The sequence below is a fragment of the Hypomesus nipponensis genome, chromosome 4 (genome assembly GCF_054491055.1).
Source record: "Hypomesus nipponensis isolate SF chromosome 4, ASM5449105v1, whole genome shotgun sequence".
NCBI lineage: Eukaryota > Metazoa > Chordata > Actinopteri > Osmeriformes > Osmeridae > Hypomesus > Hypomesus nipponensis.
The window spans coordinates 10,647,584-10,672,199 of NC_140364.1; the positions used below are offsets into that span (position 1 = coordinate 10,647,584).

Genomic DNA, 24,616 nt, shown 5'->3' on the forward strand with positions numbered 1-24,616 from the left:
ATAGAGTGTAGTGCTGAACTACATTTATTGTTATTGTTCTTTTATGGTTGACTTTGTTTAAAATTATTTTATTTAAAAAAAAATATATATATATATATATATACATATAAAAAAGACTGCTGTCTGTTTTTGTTGTGCATAGCAAATTCTAGAACACTTGCTAGCTTGTATTATAGCTCCTTATACTGCAGCTGCCACCTAGTGGAAAGATTAAGCACATTGGAATTACTTTTTCCTCCACACATACAATTTACAACAAAGTAATACATTATGAAATATTATAAATACATTAATTTGTACAAACACATTTTTGTTAACATTTGAATGTACTGTAGACAGACAAAAGCATGTTTAAGAAACATTGACAATGATAACTGCCATATAATCACTGTCCAGAAGCACTGTGTTTTGTCATGGGGAAATGAGCATTTTAACTCATGGAGACAAATGTTGCAATGAACCAGCCATGCACTCTACACAGTAATATTGTTTGTGGATGACTGTGTTGCAATTCAAAACACTGCATTCTGTAGTCAAATTGAACATGACCACATTGGTCAGGCTGCTCGTCAAGTCCAGCCCATTCTGCGAGGAAGTCTCAAAGGGTGCTCTCCAGGGTATTGTAATTGTCTTTGAAGCTTTTGAGCTCCAGGAAATGCTTGGGCCTCTTGCTTCGCTGGCCGGTGGACGGCAGGTAGGTCACCTGGATGGTGGAGGGAGTGCCACGCGTTGGGGAGCACGTCAGATCTTTAGCTGCAGACTGGTGGTGCTGGTCCAGACTAGAGGTGCTGGAGTAGGCTTTCACACTAAGGAAAGAAGGGAGCGGGCTGTTATCTATGTTTCTTTAGCAGTGCAAGTGTAATGAAGTTATTCTACAATAAAATTACTTATGGGGGGAAAAAAAAAAATATATATATATACATCAAAGAACATCCTTAAAAGACACCCGACACGTTGTATGTACCTATATGAGGTTGTTGGACATCCTATTCCAAATCTTTGAGCATAAATATATAGTTGGTGCCATCATTGTGGCTATAAAACTGCCACTAGAAAGTCTGTGCACACGATTTAGCAGTGTGTTTGTGGGAATGTGTGCTCATCCAGACACATATTTTGGTTATATAGCTATATGTTGTCTGACATGCTGCAAGCAGCTTAGCTATTGTATTTATATTGGCTAGAAATGGTTGCAAATACTTACACATCAGCCAGTTCATTAAGAGCCTCCTGGTATTTCAGAAACTCTGCTTCCCCAAAAACCTGCAACACAGTTCAGAGAAAGACATTAACCACAGGGCAAATCAAATAACAACACATAGTGAGGAAACTCTACCCCAAGCATAGAAAGGCAAAGACAAGATGCCTGCACACATAAAAACACACCCCGGTCCCGTGGCGGGCACTGTCATAGCCCTCCAACAGGTTGTCTATAAGGGTGCTGCGGCTGCTCTTAATTAACGAATGGGAGTTCCGCAGCTCCAGCAGCCAGTTCAGGAAGTTGCGTCCAGTCAAAGCATTTGGGTTTCGACTCATCTCCTGCAGCGGAATACCTGAAGTTAGAAGGATGGGAGCGAAAGGTCGGTACATTGTGAAGAAATAAGCACAAGGACTTGTCTGCAGAGGTGCTTGTGCTGCAGAGAAGCGTTTGGGTGTCTCCACCTGTTCTTACCCGAGTCACGAATAGCATCCAGGGCCTTCATTCTGTACAGGTAGTTGTAGCAATCTAGGAAATATACATCATTCCATGTCACAGTGTTACTAAAACTCCATACACAGCCATATTGCAGAGATTCAAATGTCCAGCTTAATAATATATTGTGACTCACTAAGCTGGGTGCCAGGCTTGACTCTATCATCTTGTTCTGAGAGGAGCCGAGGTTCGAAACGAATATCGTGGACCTTAGACAGGCGAGAATCTATGTTCTCCCGCAGACCCTGCAAAACATTAATGCACAGAATGAACAACGACACGTTTGATTTGGTTTGAGTCGGAGCAACAATTGATCAGGACACGATTTAAACTGAGTGACATGTTGGGAGTCTACCTTAGGGGCGTTGTGTCCAATAGGGGCATGGGGTCCTCTACGAGACCTCATTGCAAAACGCATGATCTGCCTCTTGACAAAGATGAACAATAATACGAACACCTGCACGGGACGACATATTTTTGAAATTAGCTCGTTAACCACTGATAATAGCTAGCACTTGCTTGTGAGAGAAATACCCTAATGCTAGCACACGGTAAACTACCAAGCTACCTAGACTAGCTACTGTAGCTATCCAGCTTTTTGAGTAGCTAGCATCTAAATCGGTCATACTTACCAAGCTACCGTAGGCCATGACAAGAACCACATTGACTCCCGATAAAGGTGACTCTGCCATTTTGTGAAAGTTTTTTTTAAGCTTTGGTGCAATTTACAAAAGTGATTACTAGGTTGTTGTGTTGCTAGCTAGCAAATGGCAACGCAGCACTCTTGACTGCCTGCCCTGGCTGGCTGCAACCTACAACTCTCTCGATAGATAGCTAGTCATTTAGCTAGTAGTAGCAAATACGAATCATTGATCTTGTTTAGTCAAATAGCTTCCTAATTGTCAAGTGATAATGTAAACGATTGGAATGAGCACCAAATAGCAATCAGCATACACATTGCTTTACGGTGTTCCGGAGAATTCAGTTCCCCCTTCCTTGCGCGTGCGCGAAATCATTACGTTTTCTCTTGTTGCTTGGTTGAGTTGAACGTGATATAATCGCGTGTTAGTTTATAGCAGGGTTTTCCGCAGCACTTTACAGTTAAGGCGGCCGTCTAAGCAACACACGCCTGCTGCCTTAACTCCGTAAAAAAAAAAAAAAAGGAAGATGTTTTCGTTTTGTTTTTAATAGTGATACCCCCCCCCCCCCCCCCATTAATTTGGACTCAAATACAGGCTTTAAAGTATTGTATAGTGAGTTGTATTGCTCAATCGTTAGTCAGTTCCTGTTTTCAGAATCTGTAACAGCTAGCTAGCGCTAATCCGTCTAGTGTAGACAGTAGTAGCGCTACTGTAATTTACAGTACTGTATCCACATTTGAAATGAAAATGCCTAGTTCTTCGTGAGCATTGTCTTGTTCAGACGGTTGTTTATACTTTAGTTTATTGTTATTAATTGTATTGTGTGTGTATGTGTGTTGTTTTTAACACAACCTTAAGTTTTGTTGCAGGCACAAATAAACTATTGTATGATAAGTAGGCTAGTCGGTGTTATAATTTTAATGATCATAATGTGTAATACGTTTCATCTATACATCCGTCTTTTACACTGAGACCACAGAGGGAACAGATTTCCCTTGAGGCCTAAGGAAAGTGGTTTCCCCTTGTATAGTACAGTCTGGCCCAACCTCTGGCCATCTATAAAGCAATACAGTGCTGCTGGTGGTGTATGTTACTGTGATCATTATGTAAAACAAGTTTCAACTGTACACCAGACACCAGTCTTTTACACTTAGAACATAGGGGGAACATATTTCCCTGGAGGTCTGAGGAAAGTGGTCCTCCCCCCTGGGAATTTCAGGATTTTTTTCTCTCTCTTTTTGGCGTTTTTCAACGTTTTGAAAATATTTTTGCCAAAACTTTTTTTAACTTTCCTAAGCTTTCTTTCGAAAATATTTCTTCATACACAGTAAAAGCTTTGAAGCCCAATGTATAAATACAATGTTTTGTACAGTGTATCCAACTGTATTTAACATTATTGGATTGCAACTTCCTTGTTATAAGATGCAGTGCAAACTGACAAAGCATCATTACATTTAGTGTGAGCCCGGTATTTATCAATGCGTTTGTTTAGTAATAATAATAATAATAATAATTCTAGGTGATTATTAAGGGTTGATCACATGAGTGGTTCTAGTTTCCTTGGAGCGTCCTGTCAACCAACCACGTGACGCAGCTATCTGGTGTGTCAGTGGAAAAGAAACAGGTAAATTCCGAGTCTCTCGCTTATTGTCTGCGCGAGTCGGTTCGGTATATTTCCTCAGCTTGGTGTTCAAACTGAGGGTTTAGGGGATTTACTTCGTCGAAATCCGTCAAGGAGCTCGACAAAGAGACCACTTGGTCGATTGTATAGCAGAATATCTGACAATCGCCTAGGTTTCTGGTCAGTATATCGACTGTTATTTATTTTCATTTTCTGGGCCTACTGCAGGCCTACCTTGGGCCTCGGGTTCTTGTGTTACGCTATAGCTCTTCTATTGCGTCTCTGAAGCAGAGAGCACGTTGGTGGGTGGGTGATGCGAATTCATATTTCAATTATATGATGTATAAAGCTATCATTCGTGTGGGTTGACAATGCGCATTTCAACATACAATACTATTTTGTATAAACGGAGCATGTCGACAAGTTTACTTTAAGATATTAGGTTATTGCTAGCTGCTAATACTTGGCTAGGCTAGCCAGCTCCTGCTGGCCGGTTAGACCCTAACTTCCTAGCTACCACCACCACTCACTAGACACGAGCTAACGTTAGCTGTAAGTCACAGGCTGCTCGCCATGAGGTGAGATTGTGAGAAACGGAAGTTCATTTAGGGCTTCGAAGAGTTTGAACACGGTGTCCTCAAATGTTTATACTATTGATAGCTCTAATTGAAGTATGTGGTCGCTCGATATGCATGCAGAGATAGTTCATCTTTTTTGATATGTCGTTAGTGCGGTTTGTACAAAACATCCCTTTTACGTAATGTCAGCTAAAAGCTAATTGACCACCTATTGTAGTTAGTCTCTACTTGTCCAGCTAAATGGCAGTACTTTGATGGATGTAGCTAGCTAGCAGTGGGTGTGTATAGGCATTGTTGGCTAACTACCATCGGGTTAAAACCGAACCTCGATTCATCAGCTTCATATGTGGCTCTGAACTAATTCAAAATCGAAGAAAATTTAACTGTCAGATGTCTAGTTACATTACAGTAGATCATCTACTACTTGTGCACATAATTTACCAGTGTAAAGCTATCCAACCAAGACTAGTTTCATCCTCGTAATTAGCTTGCTAGCTGGGTGCATGTGACTGAAGCTTTTCATCTCAAAATGTCAGCCACCGCAATAAATGGTCGACACATCCGTCAGTATTTTAACGTTTAATAAGGAGGTTCCATATAACACAATACAAAGCCTGTGAAGTTCATAGCTTTAGTCCAGGTAAACTTACTTCCCGGGTTAAACCCCGCGTGAAATGTGATAAAGGTTTGTCCAAACCAAACAGGTCGTGGTGAGGGCACAGTAAACTACTTCTGCCGCTCCTTAAGTAAGCATCAGCTACTCGGCTGTTGGTTACCACCAAGTTGTTAACTGCCATTTTACTAGCAAGTAACATTATTCATGCTCACCGATGTACCACAGTGACCACATTTTCTTTCAACGATTACTTTTTGTAACTGATTACACATTGATGAAATCATATTCAACTTAATCTTTTGCTGTTTTTTCTCTGACAGGTGTTATTTCTTTGTAAATACTGTTATTTGTATATACTGTAAATGATGACATCGGTGGGTGGAAATCGAGCCCGGGGCAGCTGGGAGCAGACACAGGGCCAGACACAGAGTCACACACAGCAGAAGCAGAGGCCTCAGGTAACCCTACCTCCTGACTCACATCCACACATCTACCTTTATTAGGTTCTCCGAAGTTCTGGGAGTCTATAGTCAGACGGCTGAGCGGTTAGGGAACCGGGCTAGTAATCTGAAGGTTGCCAGATCGGTTCCCGGCTGTGCCAAATTATGTTGTCTCCTTGGGCAAGGCACTTCACCCTACTTGTCTCGGGGGGAATGTCCCTGTACTTACTTTAAGTCGCTCTGGATAAGAGCGTCTGCTAAATGACTAAATGTAAATGTATAGGCCTGAGTAGAAGACACACAAATATTTTACCTTGTCAGCCAGCTGTGCCTAGACCCATCTATACTACCAAGATTTTTGCAGAGCTTAAATGATATTAATCTAAATTTAAGCACTTTGGGTCTGTTGTCTTTAAAATAAGTTCTGTAATTGAGATTGATGTAAGGGAGACCCATAAATGTAAAGTGATCTTAGAAGCTGATCTAATTGTCCCTCCCAGGCCACCGCTGAGCAGATCCGACTCGCGCAGATGATTTCGGACCACAATGATGCCGACTTTGAAGAGAAGGTCAAGCAGGTGAGTTTCTTGTGCATCCTGCATTTTTGCAACGACCTACTAAGTTATCTTAGATGGGCTTGTCTGATCCAATTAGTTATGCACTCTTAAGTCCACCGTGGTAGGGTCAATTTTGGGACCAGGTATAATCGCCAGTCACACTCACCATTTACTCACTTCACCCTGTACAGCTGATTGACATCACAGGCAAGGACCAGGATGAGTCAATGATTGCTCTTCATGACTGTAATGGGGATGTGAACAGAGCCATCAACGTGCTGCTGGAGGGCAGTCCAGACACTGTGAGTATGACCTCTGAGTAAACTAGGTTGCTACCCATGTAGGGCCATGCTAGTGCACTACCAGAACAACTCGCTATACCTCTGATCCTCAGGACTCCTGGGAGATGGTGGGGAAGAAGAAAGGTGTGTCGGGGCCCAAAGAGTCTGGTCAGGCGGAGGTCGGGGAAGAGGGCAAGGAGAACCGGGAGAGAGGAGGAGAAAGGGATGTGGCCCGTCGTCGAGGTGGGGTCCCGCGCCGCGGCCGTGGAGCCAGCAGGGGCCGAGAGTGTGAGGAGAATGTCACATGACTTTATAGTTTCAGCCTTTCTCTTGTTGAAGAGACCATATCGGTATCATCACATAACTGAGGACTGTGTCTGTGAAGTGAATAAGTACGATTTTCTAACATGCTCCTCTCTCAGTCCGTGGTCAGGAAAATGGACTTGATGGAAGCAAGGCTGCTGGGATTGCAGGCCGGGGCACAGAGAGAGGCCGCAGGGGAAGAGGCAGAGGAAGAGGTAAATTATTTATATTTACAAGCTTGACAGTTACACTGCAGCTGATGTGTGTTTTTAAAACCAGAAGCCTTTAAGTTAATGAGGGAGAGCAGTGAGGAAATGGCTTTAAGGGCGGGGTGAATTTGCTTCCATCTCTTCCCAGGAGGCTCTGGAAGGCGAGGGGGCAGGTTCTCGGCGCAGGGCATGGGGTAAGTGAACACCTGTGCTCCTGTGGCACCAGAGGGGCCGTATGCTCCCTCTTACCTGTTGCCATGGTCACCAGAGAGCAGGACCCCCCGCCCCCCCGCGCCCATTGTTATCCGTAATCCACATGGGGGAGGGATGTGCATCGACCAATCAAATAAAAGCATGTGGGTTGAGTACAGCCCTTATGTAACTCAATCCTCAGTGAGAGAACAGGTCTCAAACTACTGCTTCTCAGCCCATAGTCAAATATTGATAGACCCATTTCATGTGGTCTTTTGTGTGTGTGTGTGTGTGTGTGTTACTGGGGGGGTTCAGATGGGTGAAAGGGGGTCTAACGTGCTCTCTGTCTGTGGCATATGGTGTGTTCTTGTCTTTTGGGGCACTACGTTTGTTTGTTTTGCGTGCGTGTGCGTGCAGTTGTCATTATGTCGAGTATTTTACCTAAACCTGGTCACTGAGTCCCCTTGATATCATCACCAAGGAAGTGTTTGGATCGACTTTCAGACAGTATTCATTGGACAACTCACAAGCAATTATTTAAACCTCCTGCACCAATGGGAGTAAATCAAATCTGAATTCAATTAGACAAATGCATGTACAGTATGTATGCTGCTGTGCTGGTGCCTGTATTTCTATGCCTCCCCTGTGTTTTTGAAGATCCTTTTCTTTTAAGAACAACTGAAACAGCCAATCAGTTGGAGCCAGGGGGTTGTGACCTCATTGTTCAGATTCTGAACAAATAATTTAAGATCATATTTTGGTACAAGATGGCATACCAGCCAAATGTCAAAGAGCATGTTTCAGGACAACAAGTTTTACTCAAAGAATGATGACTTTAATAATTAAATCACCTCCTTGTACTTAGTGCTAGTTGGTTTATCAAATTATTTTTAATGCTTTCATTTATTGCCTATTGGGTGTAACGGGTTGCAATTTAGTCATTAATCGAGACACAGATTAAACCATAAGACTGTCAATCTTAGAGCTGGTTGGATGGAAAAACTCACTGGAGGCATAAAAATACTGGACACATTGTGGTTGGTGATGATGGCTTCATTGACCATGGTTTGGGCTGTCGCTGGGGTTGAGCTGGGCGCTAAGATGGCCCCCTTCAGAGGGGCCTACAGGGTGTGAAGCTTCTTCAGGGACAAGCCAGCTTCCCATATTCACCTTTCTGAAAGTCCAAAAATGAGGATTTATGTCCAAACCACCTGGTTTTGTGTGTCGAGTGTTGCGCACTGAGGGCTGGGGCTTTGACTGTGATGGATCATAGGAAAGATGAACCTCTGTTAGGATGCATAAGATGAGCCTCCCCACGTGTTTGTTCGTAGCTTCCACTGTCAGCGCTTAAAGTAACAAGTGGACACAAGCCCTCCTACTGTTGTCCCAATGGTTTCCTTGACAAATCACGGTGTACTGTAAATGGGAGAGGGTCAGTGTTTGTGCTAGAACAGCAACGTGTGTGCGTGTGTGTGTACTGGTAAGTTTGGCTTGGTCTGGATTAGCAACTAACCTTGAGTGGTGCACATAGGCTTGCTGTGACGGGGACGGGACGGCTCCTGTGTGTGTGTGTGTGTCCAGGACGTCCCACTGTGTGGACGTGGCTTCTGCTGCTGTTCCCGTGTGGCCTCTGGAGCCCGTGTTTGCATGTGCGTGGTGTGCGTTTGGTTCCTAACTGCTTTCCTTCTCATGATCAGCTGCAATTGTAATTCAGCACTGGTTCCCTGTTCAGTTTGATGAGCGTGCTGTTTGGTTGTGGGGTTCCTCTCATGGGAAAACCTGTTTGCACACCTGTAGAGCGTGTCACTGCCTTTACAATGTAGTGTCCACCAATGGTTTGTGTGTGCGTGTCAGACTGTTAGTGTTGCAGTGACGTTATAATATCCTTGCATGTATCCCCACCCCCCTACATTATTAGTAGTCTTGTCATTCTCACGTACATTGCATCCCCCACTGTCCCCCCTGTTGTGCTGCTTGTAATCGTTGCTGTTGTTTTTCCTCTAAAGCCAGATTGATAAGGGGCCCAGATATGATTTTTCAGGAGACGAGAGGTGAGTGCACCGCCACTGGCGTGTCAAGTGTGTGAATCTTGCTTTCTGTGTGTTGGGGATGAGAGGGAGGGAGGGGGCGGGGGGAGGTCTGTAAATGCCACCACAGAGAAGGGAGGATGTAGAATGATTGGAGTGTCAGGGCCAGAGATGGAGTTCACCTTTTGGTAACCTGATATGGAGAGATGAAGGAGACATGTTTTTGAACTTGGGGTTATAACCTGTTCACACAAGCCACTATGATTCTGCTGTTGGAAAGCAAAACATCCTGAAATATTCCAGACCATTCTTAAGAGGCTTCTGTTCAGCACGGGTGAACCTAGTGCGTGTGCAAAAGGTTGTAAGAGGGCGTGTGTTTCTCTAAAGATATTGTCCTACGTAATAGTGTGATGAAGCCATGTCTCAGTGCCGCGCCAGCCTCGAGTGTGACATCCCGCGCACCTCGTGTGCCAGGAAAACAGCGCTCGATAAATCCTCCTTTCCGCTTGTTCCTCATCTTTTCATTCCGGCTTCCCCCCCCCCCCCCCCTCTGTCCTTCGAACGAGCAGACAACATCTGTGCCCCCCCCCCCCCCCCTCCCTCCACTGTCCCCTCTGTCTTATCTGATCTCTCTCTGACTTCTACCACAAGTTGAGCACCTAACGCTGGTGAGATGCTCCTGTTGCTACGCAGAGAGTGTAGGAGTTCAACCGTGTCCCCTTCTCTTCTAGAACGTTCAACCCCGCAGACTACGCGGAGCCGGCCCAGACTGAGGACGGCTACGGAGGTGGAAGCACCTGGAACAACACGGGCAGTGTCGAGCCGGAGGAAGGAGCCAGTAAGTCTTACAAACATCCCGCCCCCGGCCTCCCAAGCCCTAATGCATCATTGATCCATTCGAAATTCAATCTGCGTAGAGTGAAGGCTTCCGCGTTCCGTGTGCCGGAGGCATTTGTTTTTTTGGATTATGATATTGGGAGTTGGCGCCTCGTCACTGTTAAATTGCCCACCGAGGCGAAGGCTCGGTCGGCCGAGACGTCGGCCCCAAATGTCTTCAGAGGAGCCCGTGGAACCAGGCTCGCAGCCCAGTAGGATCTCATTAGTCACTGGCCAGTGGTCTGTCTGAGCCTCCCACTGCATGTCGGCTCCAACCCACTTTGACAGAAGATGACCAACAAATATAAGGCAGTGGAGTGAACAGCCGAATGATACTGAGGGGATGGAACGCCATCCTGTACTCTCTCAACCCTCCTAATGCCAGGCTCCCTTGTGGTGCGGAATTTCTAATTTGCTCAAGAAACCCAAGTACATAAGTGTCCTCACCTCCCCCAGTGGCCAATGCCCTGGTCTATGCCAGCCATGGTGGAGCAGTTGAAGTTGTCTAGCTCCTCTGCTAACATCTCGTCTGCTCTTCTGTCCCCCCCCCCTTCACCTCCAAAGGGCTGGAGTATTCTTCTGCGGGTGAGGGAACAAATTACCAGCCCAAGTTTGAATCGGCTCCTGGTAAAAGTGAGTCCTCCTTCTTCTGTTTTGATTTCTGCACACACCTCCCCCCCCCCCCCCCCTCTGGTTTAGCACATCTACTTGCCTCCTACTGGACTGTGTTGAAGGAGCCGTTCTTTCTCTCCTAGGTGCCTGGAGGTCGGCTACAGACGAGTGGGGCACCGAGGACTGGAACGAGGACGTAAGCATCTCCGCCCTGAAACTCATAAACATGCCATTTGGCTTAATTAGATTGAGAGAAATCCAACCTTGGATCAGATGTTGCCTAGTTTTAATAACTCCAAAAGGGATCTTTGTGACTTTGTGCTGCTGCTAATCAATCCGTTTGTTCCACACACACACACACACACACACACACACTCTCTCTCCCTCTCCAGCTGTCAGAGACCAAGATATTTACAGCCTCCAGTGTAGCATCCATGCCCCTCCCCCAGGAGAACGTCACCATCACTGCTGGACAAAGGTACTTGGGACACCCCCCACCCCCCTCCTCGTGTAGGCTGTCCCATATAACATATAAGAAAAGTCCGTTAGCACACGTTTGCTGACTTGCAGCCAACGACATCTGACGTGTCAACGTCATCCTTCTAAACGGCACGCGCTATATTGGGTGTTGGAACATTCAGCCATGTCTGAAGGCAGTTTGTGATGTGTGAGCGCTGGTGCCCCCTGCAGGATCGACCTGGCGGTGCTGCTGGGAAAGACTCCCCCGTCCTCTTCCTCTGAGGCCGAGAACCCCCCGCTGGAGGCCGCCCAGCCTCCCCCCCTCTCCCAGTCTCTGGTCTTCAGCAACTCCAAACAGGGGGGCTCGCTGTCGCAGCCCTCCTCCGGCTCCCCTTACAGCCAGCACAGCATGGTGAGGGCGCTCTCAGAAAAACTGTGCAAGTTGACACTGGGGTGTCAGTCTCTGCTCTGTACACCGCCACACCTAACCCAAAGTTTATTTCCTATTGTGGGAACCTTTTTACTGCTGGAGGTTTCGACGAGCTGTTGTGTTTTTAACGTGTCGCCTCTGATACCATCTTAACGACCACTTTAAGACCACTACCACCACTGTTGGGGTAATCCCTTGCTGGCAGATATCTTAACAACTTCCCCTTCTTGTCCCTGTCCCCAGGTCAGCATGCTGAGCAAGGGCTACGGGGAGGTGGGGGACCCTAAAGGGGGCTGTACAGGCACCACCAGCGGCTCCCAGTTCCTGGAGCAGTTCAAGACTGCCCAGGCTCTGGCCCAGCTGGCCGCCCAGCATTCCCAGGCTGGAGCCCCCAACACAACCACCTCCTCCTGGGACACCAGCCCTGCCGCGCTGGGGCAGTACGGTGAGAACACTTCTCATATTGAATGTAAGAATGCATTTGTCCAGCTCCACTCTCAACAACCCCCCCCCCCCCTCTCTCTCTCTCCCTCTTCCTCATCCAGATTTAAAGGCCCAGGCTGAGCCTGTAGCCCACGCCCCCTTCACCAAGCGCCAGCCCTACCAGCCCACCACATCCACCCCATCCATGATAGATGCCTTCCTGCAGAACAAAGACGTGCCCCCCCTCTCCTCCTCCGCTTCCCTGTCTCATCAGACCGCGCCCTCGTCCCACATGGCGCCGGCCTCCTCCGCCAGCCTCCCCAAGATGGCGCCCGTTCCCTCGCTCGGCCAGCAGGTGTCGCCCGGCTCGTCTGACGCCCAGGGCTCCAGCCCGCTGCCTCTGCAGCAGCACAAACTCAAACAGCAGAAGAAGAGGACCTCCATCACCTCCAAGGTAGCCGCTCTTGTCCGGTCAGAGGACGCTGCTGCTCATAGCTGGGTCGCCTGGACATGAAATGGTCACTAGCATTTCCGGGGAGGCGTCCAAACGTTCATCAAAACTCGTCATCCAAATCCTTTTTGGGGGCACTTAACTTTGTAACCTTTTTCTTTTTTCCTTGTCATGATGTACTGATGATCTCCCCACCTGTTCACCTCAGATCCCTGCCCTGGCGGTGGAGATGCCTGGCTCTGCAGACATCTCGGGCCTCAACCTGCAGTTTGGCGCTCTGCAGTTCGGCGCTGAACCAGCGCTCCCCGAGTACGACGCCCCGCCCGTCACCACCTCCGCGCCCGGCAACCAGGTTCCAAACAGCCTGTACACCAGCCCCAGCAGGTGAGCTCTCAGCACCACAGCACGCTAGGAGAGCACGCTAGGAGAGCACGCTAGGAGAGCACGCTAGGAGAGCACGCTAGGAGAGCACGCTAGGAGAGCACGCTAGGAGAGCACGCTAGGAGAGCACGCTAGGAGAGCACGCTAGGAGAGCACGCTAGGAGAGCATGCTAGGAGAGCACGCCAGGAGACTGGGGGGTTCAGAGAGCTTAACAACACCAAACTTCATTAAAAGCTTTCTACTGGAGAACCTCGGAAACAATGTATCCCCCCCCCCCCCTTCTGTCCTCCAGCGAGTCGACGGCTGCTCTCCCCAACCCCGGTCAGATAGACATGTATGACCAGAGAGCCCCCCAGGCACGCCGCTACCCCCCCTCCACCTCCTCCTCCCCACAGAAGGACCTGCAGACCAAGGTGAGGCTCCCTTCACCACCTCCTTCATGCCTCACTCACCTGTCTGCTCGCCTGGGCTCATCCTCTTACTATTTGAATCAAACCGGCGGTTACGTGAGTCATTTGTACATATGACTTTCATTCATTGCTATATCTTTTCTGTAATACTGTCTATTCTGCTGGTGAAGTTGGATACTTTGCTCATTCATTTTCTTGGGGATTTTTCTTTGTGTGAACTTTTGTTAAATGGCCTGTTGGCATGGAAACATTCACCAATGTCATCTCGCCTGTTTTTACAGAACGGATTCAGCTCTATCCAGATGACGCAGTCAGTGGAAGGTTCGTCATTCTACTTCTGTCGCTACTTCAAGCTATCTGTCAATTATAGAATGTTCTCTAGCTGTTTAATTGGATTGGCATTAATCCCAGAATTCTCCCTTATACTTCTCCACCCGCCCCTTCTCTGTCTTTCTATTCCTCTTCCCCCCCCCCCCCCTCTCTCTTTCTCAATCACTTCAGCTGCAGCAGGCTCTGCAGTGTCAGTGAAGCCGGCCTCTGATTCGACCGTGCCAGCGTCAGTCTCCAGCATGAACGACGGAGGCTCAGGACCCGCCTCTCTGCTAAGCACATCCAATCAGACATCCCTCAGTGTTCTGGGGCACAACGAAGACCTGCCTCCGAGCTCCATGCCCCCGCCTCAGCACAGCAAGTAAGAACGCAACATGTTCAAACACTCTGGTCCCACTGTGCTGAAGTGCAGTTTCTTTGGAATGGACCCGAATGTTCCGTCCGCTGATTTGTTCTTTTTCCTTCCCTCCAGTTCTCTACCTACACAACAAAATAGTATTTCTCAGTCATCCGGGCGCACGTCAAATTCTAGTTTACTGGTGAGTAGTGGGCATTTGCATTTTCCATGATGAGGGGAAGCAGAAGTATTTTTAAAAATCTCGTCACCATAATGTGGAAATGGCTATTTCATCCCACTGACGCCTTACTTCTCCCCCTGTCCCGTCCCATGCCGCTCCCCAGCACCAGGGCGTTGACGGAGACTCCAGCCTGCACTCGTCCTCCTTCCCCTCGTCCGTGTCGGCGGCGGCGGCCTCCTCCTCCATCCCCCCCCTCTCCTCCTCCGGCTCCTCAGTGACGGCGGCGGCGCAGGTGTCCCTGGGCGGGGCGCCCGCCTCCTCCTCCGTGTGCAGCGTGTCGTCCCCCTCGGGCATGGGGCCCGTCGGTAACCTGGCCATGGGCCTCGGCGCGCCCTCAGTCGCCTCCATGGGCCCCACCGCCGCCTCCACGGCCGCCTCCTCCGTCCCCTCCTCGCGCGGCTCCGCCGTCTCCTCAGGTGGGGTGCAGGGAGAGAGACAGGCTGGTTGGGAGGGAGGGGGAGGGGGGTGACTTGGTAGGATGACGCCTTTATTTTGAAAAATTGTCCTTTGTGCGTTTGTGTCCTCGCAGGGAAAGCACCTCCAAACCTGCCCCCTGGAGTGCCCCCTCTGCTGCCCAACCCTTACATCATGGCCCCGGGACTGCTGCATGCCTACCCTGTAAGTTCACCCCGCCGTCTAAGCGGCGTTCTCGGTTCTAACGGAAGCCTGTTCACTCATTAATTTCCTCCCTGTTCCTCTCAGCCTCAGATGTATGGCTATGATGACCTACAGATGCTGCAGACCAGAATACCACTGGTGAGTCCAAGCAATGAAGACATTTTAGGATGCACTCTTGGGGCGGGGGGGAGACAGGCCGTCCACCTTTTTGAAATAAACATCCTGGAATCAAATTTCTACTCTCAGGAATGTTTTTTTTTCTTCTCAGGATTACTACAGCATCCCGTTTGCTACCAACCCAACAGCATTGACTGGTAGAGAGGGCAGCTTGACCAACAACCCTTACTCCGGTGAGCCCCTGCCTCCTGCCCCCCCCCCCCTCCACACTCACTGTGGGGCTGTGTTGTGTACTTGGACGATGCCTTTTGACGAAGCACCGCAGTTGACCCTGGCCTGCTCCTCCGTGGGGAAACAGGGGGTCAGTGTGTGCTACATAACGAGAGCAGCTGCCACCAGATCTAGTCAGACCTTGGTCACTGTGGCTGACTGAAACTGATAAGCTGCTACAGTTTGTCTTTTGGCTCATTTAACCCCATCAAATGTTCTTCCATCTTCTTCAACTTTATGGCAAAAGATGAAAAGATCTTGTTTGTACAGCCTCTCTCTCACCACCGCCCCCCCATTTTAGGCGACTTATCAAAGTTTGGCCGCGGCGACGCGTCCTCCCCGTCCCCCTCCACCACGCTGGCCCAGACGCAGCAGAACCAGAGCCAGAGCCACCACAGCGCCCAGCAGCCCTTCCTCAACCCGGCGCTGCCCCCCGGCTACAGCTACACCAGCCTGCCCTACTACACCGGTGTGCCCGGGCTGCCCAACACCTTCCAATACGGCCCTGCCATGTTCCCAGTAAGCACCAGTCTGCCAGTCTCACTCTTGGTGGGGAGACCACCGACTAGCTCCGTGTTTTCACAATGCAGAGAAGGAGGAAGGGGTTTTGAAGCTGTGATGGTGACTTAACGCTGATGCATGCAGGGAACCCCAGGGTTGTTTCTCTGTAGACGTGCCTGTGTGTGCTTGACACTGTGTGTGTGTGTGACACTGTGTGTGTGTGACACTGTGGGTGTGTGTGTGACACTGTGGGTGTGTGTGTGACACTGTGGGTGTGTGTGTGACACTGTGGGTGTGTGTGTGACACTGTGTGTGCTTGACACTGGGTGTGTGCTTGACACTGTGTGTGCTTGACACTGTGTGTGTGCGTGACACTGGGTGTGTGCGTGACACTGGGTGTGTGTGTGGTCGTAGAGCAGTTCTGACCCGTGTGTGACCCCCCCCCCAGGTGGCTCCTACCTCATCCAAGCAGCACGGTGTGAACGTTGGCGCCTCGGCTACGCCATTTCAGCAGAACGCCGGCTACGGCTCCCACGGATACAGCACCGGTGAGACACCGCCACATTACACGTCGGCTGTACAAAGCAGCAGTTCAGGTTCATGGATCAGCAACGGATGCCCCCCCCAACCTAAAACCATCCACTGAAACATATGGGGGGAAAAACGATGGCCACGATTTGTCCTCAATCTGCTGTCCTGTGTATTTTTGTTTAGGTTGTACCTGAGTGAGGAAAGGTCGACTTGAGTTATGTCCTCTTGTTTAATGTTGGGGAAGGGAGGGGGGTGTCGTCTGTTGCTGTCTAGCATTCGACTGCTTCTGCTCATCAAGCAACAGGAGTTCAGCTCAGCTTCTCCCTTCACGCAGTCTCTCAGTGGTCATCAGAAACTTCTCTCTCTCACTCAACACCAACCTGAGTGCTCATTCTTCTCTCCTCTCCGAGGATCCCCTGCCTCGTTTATTATTTTATTTTTTCATCCATCCTCTCACCCATGCCTCAGCCCATCATCCAGTGTGCCCCTCATCGCTTGCAAGCTTTCTCCTCCTGCGGTTCACAATGCACCTCTATCCTCCTAAATCTGCACCACTCGCTGCTTCCTGCTTCTGCCCCACCCACCACACGTGTCCCACGTGCCCTCCCCCTGCCTGCCCCGCCCCCCCTCCTCCACCTACCCATCCAACTCCCCCCTCCTCCCCCCGCCTGGTGTGTCTAACGCTGTGGGCTGCGGCTGTGTGTCTGACTGTTGCAGGCTATGAGGATATGGGCCAGGCTTCGGGGAGTGGGGATTTCTGTAAGGGTGGATACGGCACTGCCGTGGCCGCCACCGCTTCCGCGCAAAACAAGCCAGCCAGCTCTGTCACCGGGCCAGGAGTCGGTGAGTGCCGCCACATGCCCAACCCCCCCCCTCCCCCCCTTCCTTTTGTCCTCCCATCACCTCCTCGCTCCATCCATCCGTCCTCTCCTTCATCGCTGCTCACCACGTCTGAGCGGAGCCCCCATCCTGACGGCCATCACGCCTGGACCTCCTGCAGAGGGCCTCCCAGGTCTACACACCACCTGACGCCACCAAGTACAATAAAACCCCTCAGATGGAGCCGAAAGCCCCTTTTTTTCGCGTCCTTTTTTCGGCCTCTTAAGCTGGCCTGGTCTGGTGTCCAAGTCAGTGGAGGTGTCTTCAGCCTCTTCACAGGTGTTGCGTAGCCCTGGGTGTTCCTCGTCATTCTCTGTGCTGCTTGCGCTCTCCTCCTGTGGTGCTGTCGCCTCGGTGTTCATCTCTCAGATGTCCCTGTGTGGTTGGCCTCTTGGGTGAAGCTGGTGAAACGGACGACACGGAAGCCCAATGCTTAGGATAGTTGCTGCTTGCTTACTTCTCAAAAGTGAGAGTATAATGCTAGCTAGTGTTGTGGCTGGTGATCCTGTCTCTAGTGGCCTACTGTGTCTGCTCTGGAGCACATGACCCTGTGCTGCCTCTTCACGTCTAAAACCTTCGGGGGCCAGGGACCCCTTCCAGGGGAGAACATTTTCCAAGGCCCTCCCCCCATAATCGTAACATGCATTCAGCATACCCTTTGTGCTCTTAAATGGACACTGCTTGTTTTATTGGTGAAAATGGTCCCCATCTGTAGATTTTTATTTTTTTCCCCGCTTTGTAGTGATAAAGCACAATTTTATAATTTATGGAAAATTATTTCGCGGACCACCTGGATATGGTTCGTAGACCCCACTTTGAAAACCATTGTACAAAATGATGGAGGTCAGCTCAACACCAAACAAGACTCTGGCCTTCATCATGCTCAAAACTGACACGGCTACATAATTCTCTTTTCTTCCAACTTTTTTCTCCATCACCATCCTCTCATGCCGTCATCAAGCAATGCACTCCCCGAGAGCATTTTAACGCTGTAGAATGTTTGGTAACCTACTAAGAGATCTAGAATTTCCCAGTGCCCATCACAGATGGCTGTGACTCGTTGGATGGAGTCACACTGGGGTTTCCCTGTGGCTCTGGCAGGGGCTTCCCTGTGTCACTCTGGCAGGGATTGATTGGTAGATGTCCTGTAGTGACGCAATGTACTCCATGTGTCCTCTACGCAGGAGTTTCAGTGACATCAAGCAACACGGGAGTACCAGACATTTCAGGGTCCGTTTACACAAAGACACAGGTAGGAGAGAACTTGACTGATGGACATTGATTTCTAACTACATATTTGTATTCTTTTTTTTTGGGGGGGGGGGGGGGGGGTGGATGGTTGGCCAAGGATAATTTGGCAGCAGCTGTAGTAGTTTATATGCCATCCGGCGACTTTTACAATGTTAACTAATAAGGCTTCCTCCCATCTCTTAGTCGTTTGAGAAGCAGGGTTTCCACGCTGGCACGCCAACCGCTTCCTTCAGCCTGCCCTCGGCCCTGGGCAGCGGGGGGCCCATCAACCCCCCCGCCGGGGCTGGCTATGCCCCAGCACCCTTCATGCACATTCTGGCTCCGCACCAGCAGCCCCACTCCCAGATCCTGCACCACCACCTGCAGCAGGATGGACAGGTACCACACACTGGGTTCCATCTTGTTCCCTATGCAGCTACACCCATCCCATGCATTTTTATAGCAAAAAAAATGTGCTGTCTGTGATGGATACAACAGGCCTCCTCACTGTGTTTCCCTCTCTGGCCTCTCTGTCTCTCCGACTAGAGTGGCACTGGACAGCGCAGCCAGAACGCATCCATTCAACAGAAGTCCCAGATCAACAAGACTGCCTATGGCAGCTACAACTGGGGGGCCAACTAACACACATCATCCCAGCTCTGTGTCCCGAAGTCTGATCGGAAAAGAGGGGATCCTTCCTTTCCTTTGTGTGGTCTCCACATAACCCCTCTTTCTCCCACAAAAATCCTATCCCCTGCTCTCTGGGCTCAGCATACCTGCAGTACCAACCACCTCCACTGTGTCGATAAGGAGCTCTGTAAAGCAGTGATGGGGTTAGGGTAGGGGACAGTCTTAATGGAGAGGTCTGCAGCAAAATGGTTATATTTAACCATCAAGATGATGATTATGATTGAGTGTTTGGAATTTGTACCGTGGTCGTCTCCTCTTCCCCCCCCCCCCCCCTCCTTTTCTCTGTTGTATGTAACATAGAGCTGTTTTCTAAAGGAATATGTATTTGGTTGGTCCTTTCTGTTCTTTTCCTTAAATTTTTTACTGATGGACAGGAAGGACGATGTATTTGAAGGTGGGGGACAGGCTTGTTTTCTTTTTCTGAACCCCCCCCCCCTCCCCCCAGACATCTAATTGTATCACCCTAACCGAATACTCCAAATAATTTCTGTTCCCTGTTGAGTTTTTACAATATTTTAGTTCCATGGAAGATTTCTCTAAATTGGCAGAAAGAGTTGTGAAGTTTATTTTTTACCAAAATATAAATATATATATATATATATAAAGATGTATAATGCGAGCGCACTAGCTTGACATATGTGCAGAGTGTGTGTGTTTTTGCGTGAGTGTGTGTGTCTACTAGGATGCCTTGGGTGTGTACTGCTTCTCTTGTTACTGCCAAACAGATCAGTGAAGTACACGCCCCTCAGTTATCTCATGTAATAGTCGTTCCCATTTCTGAAGTTAAGTTACATGTTATGCAGTAAATCTTCACAGTAAATGGCATTACATGACAGGCCAATACACACCCGTCACCTTCCTCCCTGTTGAAGTTCAAGTTCATTTTCTAAGCCCCCACCCCCCCCTCTAACACACTTCACCCTGTGGTCACCTGTCCCCCATTATTTTGTAAGCAGCATTGAATACAGAGGGAAAGAATTGTACCATGGGTTTTTGTCAGTGATTTTTCTTTTTTGTACTGTGCGTTTTAAAGATAATTTAAATGGATAAACTTGTCTTGTACATATATAAAATACACAAGTACTGTAGTCCTTGTTTGTTCAGTTGCTTTCCCCTACCCCTTTCTCAAAACCTCACAGACTTGTTAGCATTTTTTGTTTCATATGTTTTTTATTTTGTAAAAATATAAATATTAAGGAAATAAAAAGGAAAAAGACATTTTCATCATTTTGGATGTGAATGTCTTTTTTAAGAAACTTTATTTTTGTATCATGTGCTTGTAAATAGAGCAGTGTCCTTTTGATTCTGTATTTAGGTTTACTCTCATGCCCTGGCTTGGTCCATGGACTGTCCTTTGTCTCATTCCATGAAAGAATAGTTACCAAGTTTGTCATCGTGGTCTGAGGTCTTCTGAGGGAAAGGGTCCAGGGAGGGAAGGTTGTGTTGTCCTAAGGTAGTTGACTGGAGGTTCAGCAGTATCAAATAAAACTCAAAACACCCTGATTGTTTCTCTACTCATCTGCATGTGGATTTTTTCCATTGTTTTTATCCATCAGTAAAGCTAACTACAGTTCATGAGTTTATATAATCTGGCAGTTGGTTAAGCCTGGAATACCTGTCCCCAAGGACGAGAATATCATTGTAGCTTGGTCCATTTGTGTTTCATACATTATCCACTTGTTTCTTTCACTTAAGGTGATTAATACACCATGATTTATATCGCCATGTTGTTGGAAGATGACTTATTCACACGAGTTACTGGTCCTTAAAGTGATAGTTTAGCAATATTGGCATAGAATTAGGAATGGAGAAAATATCCATATCTTTTTTTTTTTTACATTGTTTATTAGGTGACAAGTACAGATATTTAAACATAACAAATCGACATTTATCAAGTAATGTCTAAGTGCCCCAATCTGGGAACAAAAATGCTCACTTCTTTAGTGGCTGACTAAAACGGAATACAAAAATAAACTGGATGCGCATGATCTATCAAAGTGCTTCTTTCGATCTATTACGTTTTTTTGCGACTGGTTGCGTCATTGACAGCGAAACGTCTAGTACTTTACGGCATTGTTGACATGTTACCGGCCTTCGACTGGTCATGGTACAGTTTTACCCAGTATCAGTTCAGAAACTATAAATGAGTGTATTTGATTTATTTCGAGGATTTTTTGGAGTACCTGGAGGTCACTATCGTGGGGAGGGGCGAAGGTTGGTTACAATTAAGCCAGCTAACGCTAGCTAGTTAGCTAGTTTGAGTATTAGCTATCTAGCTGGCTAGTAGTACTAATAGTACACAACTTCCATACCAAAACATTATTTAGAAGACATTACTCGTTTGTAATAGCTGCTGTGGTACATTAGCTATGTGTTAGTTTTCAATATTTTATGAGATATTACGTAGTTTCATCAGGTCGTGCTGACGTGGGTATTGCAGTTGGCCCTGTTGTTCATGGCTAATCTCAACACAGGGACCCCTTCTTTGATGGCATGACCCATGACGATGATGATGACGAAGAGGATGATGAAGATGGTGGATTCTACCATGATGGTGTCAGGGGAGCTCAGCAGGACCCGTTTGACGATGCCTGGAGGTTTGGATTCAGCTTTGGCCCCAATGGTATGAGGATGGATGAGCCACGGGTGTTCGGCGAAGTCTTTAGACAGATGGAGGAGATCTTCTCTCAGTTGGGTGGCTTGGACAGACAGCATGGGGCGGAGAATTTTGGTAGGATAATTACCCTTTTCTAGTTACAGTCTCAGAACATTCAACCTTGAGCTTCTTTCATCCAGCTGATAAGGTAATACTGCTTTATGACTGTATACTGCTTCTTCTATCCTTCCCGCTGTTCAATGTTAGGTTTCCCCAGTATTCAGTCGCCTCCACCCCAGGACACTCCAGGTAGAGGGGGTAGCTCTAGTGGGAACACCCTAAGAGATTTCATGCTGAAGTCTTCTGATGACGCCCCACAACGGCCCCCCTCAGGACCACCACGAGAACCCCGGAATGACGACAACCCTCCCTCTGGGTCCCCACACTACCCCAGCACACCGTTCAAGCACTGGACACCATTCTCTAAGGTACAGGAGGTTAAATATGTACTCAGATGTCCTGACAGTAGATGAAAAGGCAGTTGAAAAACTGCTTTTCTTGATGGATTCACTGCCGTTAATGTTTTTTACTATATATTTAGCTTTTGAATTCATTAATCAGGTTCCTTCTTGTCCCTCAGTTTAATGACATATGGAGAGGGGGACCACATGGAGGTCAAGAGGAGAGGAAAGAAGATAGAGGTAGATACATGACATTCTTACCCTCCCAATTGTAGCAACAATAAGTAGACTTATTTTTTATGTATTTTTTCTGTTTATGACAAGCGTGTACAACCCTAGCCTGGCTCTGCCCTCCGACGTACTTCCGCTGAATTTGGATTTTGCTTCTGTACTAGGTCTGGCATTTCAGTGCATCAGTCGGTTTTCAGAAACACATTTTTTGTAGGTCCAATCAGCGAACAGAGGGAATGGCTGAGAACTTTGACGTTGATGTCATCCGACTAGTTTGAGTTGTAGTTCAGTAATGGCGGCAGAGAAAGATGCGAGCAAAGCAATACTGCGGTTGTGGCAACGCTGCCGAATATCCATAAGTTAAAGCCGGAGCAAGAACAATCCTTGCTGATGTAACAGACGTGGTCTTGCAAGTTCCGTCAGAGGTATACAGGCAACCGTCCGCTCCCACCGGGAGTCGAACTCACCACCTCTGACTTCCCAAGTGCCACCACTACCAACTACGCCAACGAAAAGCTAGCAATTTGCTGACGCGGGTGGCCTATTACATACTTGAGGAGTGAGTTTCACCACACACCGGCTACATTGAGTTTTGTTGGTGGTCATGATGTTGTGGCCCTCCTCCCCACGGGGTTCGGGGAAAGTTTGATTTTCCAGCTACGGCAGCTAGCTCCGGGGTGAAGGAGTTGGCTAAGGCGAACTCTAGCGATTGGTTATGGCAGATCAGAGTGGCTCTGGGCAGATCCAAAAGTTTTAAACTTCAACAGAGTACCCACCTTCAAGGAAGTTAACGCCTTGTCAATGGAGCGATCCCAGACCCTCTGTACAAATGAAATGTACGAGGGTCTGGTTAGGACCAGGCTAGTACAACCCTGCTTTTTAGAATCTAACATAATATAGGTGTTTTACCTACACCAACTGTAACAAACATGATTCCGTTTGTCAGTCAAATAGTTATTAGAATCAAGTTTGCTGGATTAATGTTAGAATGAAAACCTACAGAATGGTAGCTCTCCTGGAAAAGGGTCGGCAGCCCAGGTGCAAGGTGTCTAATTTTGTTATTAAATCTCTCATTAAAACAGACCTGGACTCGCAAGTCTCCTCTGGAGGTCTGGATCAGATCCTAACTCCTCCACCAACTCGCATCCCCAGCCAGCCCAAAACCCGCTCCTTCTTCCAGTCAGTAACCGTCACCAAGGTGGTAAAGCCTGATGGGGTAAGATTTTGGTCAACATTGAAATGCAATGGTGAAACAAGTTGTCACTACTATCTAATGCTATTTTGGTATATTTTGAACAAATGCATCATGTTATTTTTATCATGGCAGTTAATAGGCAGTATGAGTTTAAAGGAAGTCAGCTGTTGTGCTTGATGGTGTTTGCTGTGTTTGGCAGAGTGTGGAGGAGAGACGCACAGTCAGAGATGGCCAGGGGAACGAGGAGACCACTGTGACCCACTCAGGGGGTCCAGGCAGTATGGAGGGAACTCAGGATCATCCTAGACATCATCTACCTGGTAAGTACCTAGCCTTAAAGCAACAGCAGAACTTGATTTATGGATTTATTCTCCTTCAATTGTTTCTTTTTTTTCTAAACCCCCTTTTCATTATCCACAGGTGACCAACATCCCTTTTCAAGTATGCAGGATGATATTTCTTTGTTTTCAAAGTTCTTTGGAGGCTTCAAGGGGTAAAGAAAGCTGTGGATTGTGAACTTTATAAAATCTTGCAAGGATTTTCTGTTTTTGGCTTGTGTGATATTATTGTTTAGTTAGACGTTATAAATTCGATAAGGCTTGAATCAAACCAGATGTTTATATTGTCTGTAATTAGGTCAACAATGTGTTGAAAATGACTGCCAAACATCACAGATATTCTTGTGTAGAGATGTATGTGACAGTGGTATTCACTTCTGATCGCCAAATGGGAAGTTTAGCAGCTAATCACTGCTGATGATGCAGTTACCAACACGCAACAAAAGGCATTAGTACCAGGTTGTTCACAGTACACATTTATTTTTGTAACATTATTTAGATCTTGCTCTTTGACCAATAAAGAAGCTTAATATATTTAAATGTGTGTTTTTTGCACCCCATCCTCTAAATATTTCAGAATATGAAGTCCAATAAAGGAATAAAGTGTACACTTCAGGATTAAGTCTTGTCATTAAAGATAGACTTGCAACTCCTAAATAATAAATGCTGCAAAGATAGAATGGATAAAGACCTTCACCACTAGACATCTGTACTATTATTTATCAGTGTCCGTTCATCTTAAAGTTTCTCTTTTGTAATTGGACAATTATTTTGCAACTATTTCATACTTAACTCAAAGACAGCCTCTGCAAACAGGCACACAATTTGATGGATGCAGAACAACAGTCTG

General features: G+C 47.6%; 3 protein-coding genes across 8 annotated transcripts; 2 read left to right on the forward strand and 1 right to left on the reverse strand.

Moving 5' to 3' along the window:
- Window positions 1–47: 47 nt before the first annotated feature.
- Window positions 48–2,690, reverse strand: LOC146295499 (lipid transport auxiliary protein 1-like). The gene is made up of 7 exons (XM_084696397.1): window positions 2,326–2,690; window positions 2,049–2,150; window positions 1,830–1,938; window positions 1,673–1,726; window positions 1,387–1,553; window positions 1,205–1,263; window positions 48–806 (listed from the first exon to the last, which is right to left on the reverse strand). Exons 1-7 carry the CDS (start codon window positions 2,383–2,385, stop codon window positions 599–601), a joined length of 759 nt encoding a protein of 252 aa, XP_084552523.1. The 5' UTR covers window positions 2,386–2,690; the 3' UTR covers window positions 48–598.
- Window positions 2,691–3,849: 1,159 nt separating this feature from the next.
- ubap2l (ubiquitin associated protein 2-like) lies at window positions 3,850–20,448 on the forward strand. 6 transcript variants are annotated; one of them, XM_084696399.1, is made up of 30 exons: window positions 3,850–3,958; window positions 5,470–5,607; window positions 6,090–6,167; window positions 6,338–6,448; window positions 6,541–6,715; window positions 6,850–6,945; window positions 7,088–7,133; window positions 9,138–9,182; window positions 9,890–9,996; window positions 10,599–10,667; window positions 10,790–10,842; window positions 11,039–11,124; window positions 11,337–11,517; window positions 11,779–11,980; window positions 12,081–12,412; window positions 12,618–12,793; window positions 13,084–13,204; window positions 13,483–13,522; window positions 13,703–13,892; window positions 14,004–14,070; window positions 14,213–14,525; window positions 14,639–14,727; window positions 14,812–14,865; window positions 14,996–15,077; window positions 15,416–15,633; window positions 16,064–16,163; window positions 16,864–16,989; window positions 18,210–18,277; window positions 18,460–18,654; window positions 18,802–20,448. In XM_084696399.1, exons 2-30 carry the CDS (start codon window positions 5,512–5,514, stop codon window positions 18,895–18,897), a joined length of 3,612 nt encoding a protein of 1,203 aa, XP_084552525.1. In that variant the 5' UTR covers window positions 3,850–3,958; window positions 5,470–5,511; the 3' UTR covers window positions 18,898–20,448. The 6 variants fall into 6 exon arrangements, with proteins under 6 accessions (XP_084552525.1, XP_084552524.1, XP_084552528.1 ...); XM_084696398.1 differs by lacking the exon at window positions 3,850–3,958 and adding an exon at window positions 3,965–4,135; XM_084696400.1 differs by lacking the exon at window positions 3,850–3,958 and adding an exon at window positions 5,257–5,279.
- Window positions 20,449–21,000: 552 nt separating this feature from the next.
- On the forward strand, window positions 21,001–24,300 carry hax1 (HCLS1 associated protein X-1). Its single transcript, XM_084695390.1, has 7 exons — window positions 21,001–21,159; window positions 21,420–21,676; window positions 21,809–22,029; window positions 22,182–22,242; window positions 23,316–23,449; window positions 23,628–23,748; window positions 23,849–24,300. The coding sequence occupies exons 1-7, from the start codon at window positions 21,089–21,091 to the stop codon at window positions 23,923–23,925; spliced, it is 942 nt and encodes a 313-aa protein (XP_084551516.1). The 5' UTR covers window positions 21,001–21,088; the 3' UTR covers window positions 23,926–24,300.
- Window positions 24,301–24,616: the final 316 nt, after the last annotated feature.

Excerpts from the sequence above, each read along its gene's own strand:
- LOC146295499 (XM_084696397.1), bottom strand. The coding sequence starts at position 2,385 with ATGGCAGAGTCACCTTTATCGGGAGTCAATGTGGTTCTTGTCATGGCC. Across the intron at positions 1,939-2,048 it reads TTGGACACAACGCCCCTAAG|GGTCTGCGGGAGAACATAGA; the intron begins GTAGACTCCCAA and ends AATGTTTTGCAG. Across the intron at positions 1,554-1,672 it reads GGATGCTATTCGTGACTCGG|GTATTCCGCTGCAGGAGATG; the intron begins GTAAGAACAGGT and ends TTCTAACTTCAG.
- ubap2l (XM_084696399.1), top strand. The coding sequence starts at position 5,512 with ATGATGACATCGGTGGGTGGAAATCGAGCCCGGGGCAGCTGGGAGCAG. Across the intron at positions 10,843-11,038 it reads CCGAGGACTGGAACGAGGAC|CTGTCAGAGACCAAGATATT; the intron begins GTAAGCATCTCC and ends CTCCCTCTCCAG. Across the intron at positions 16,164-16,863 it reads CTCCCACGGATACAGCACCG|GCTATGAGGATATGGGCCAG; the intron begins GTGAGACACCGC and ends TGACTGTTGCAG.
- hax1 (XM_084695390.1), top strand. The coding sequence starts at position 21,089 with ATGAGTGTATTTGATTTATTTCGAGGATTTTTTGGAGTACCTGGAGGT. Across the intron at positions 21,160-21,419 it reads TATCGTGGGGAGGGGCGAAG|GGACCCCTTCTTTGATGGCA; the intron begins GTTGGTTACAAT and ends ATCTCAACACAG. Across the intron at positions 23,450-23,627 it reads AGGTGGTAAAGCCTGATGGG|AGTGTGGAGGAGAGACGCAC; the intron begins GTAAGATTTTGG and ends TGTGTTTGGCAG.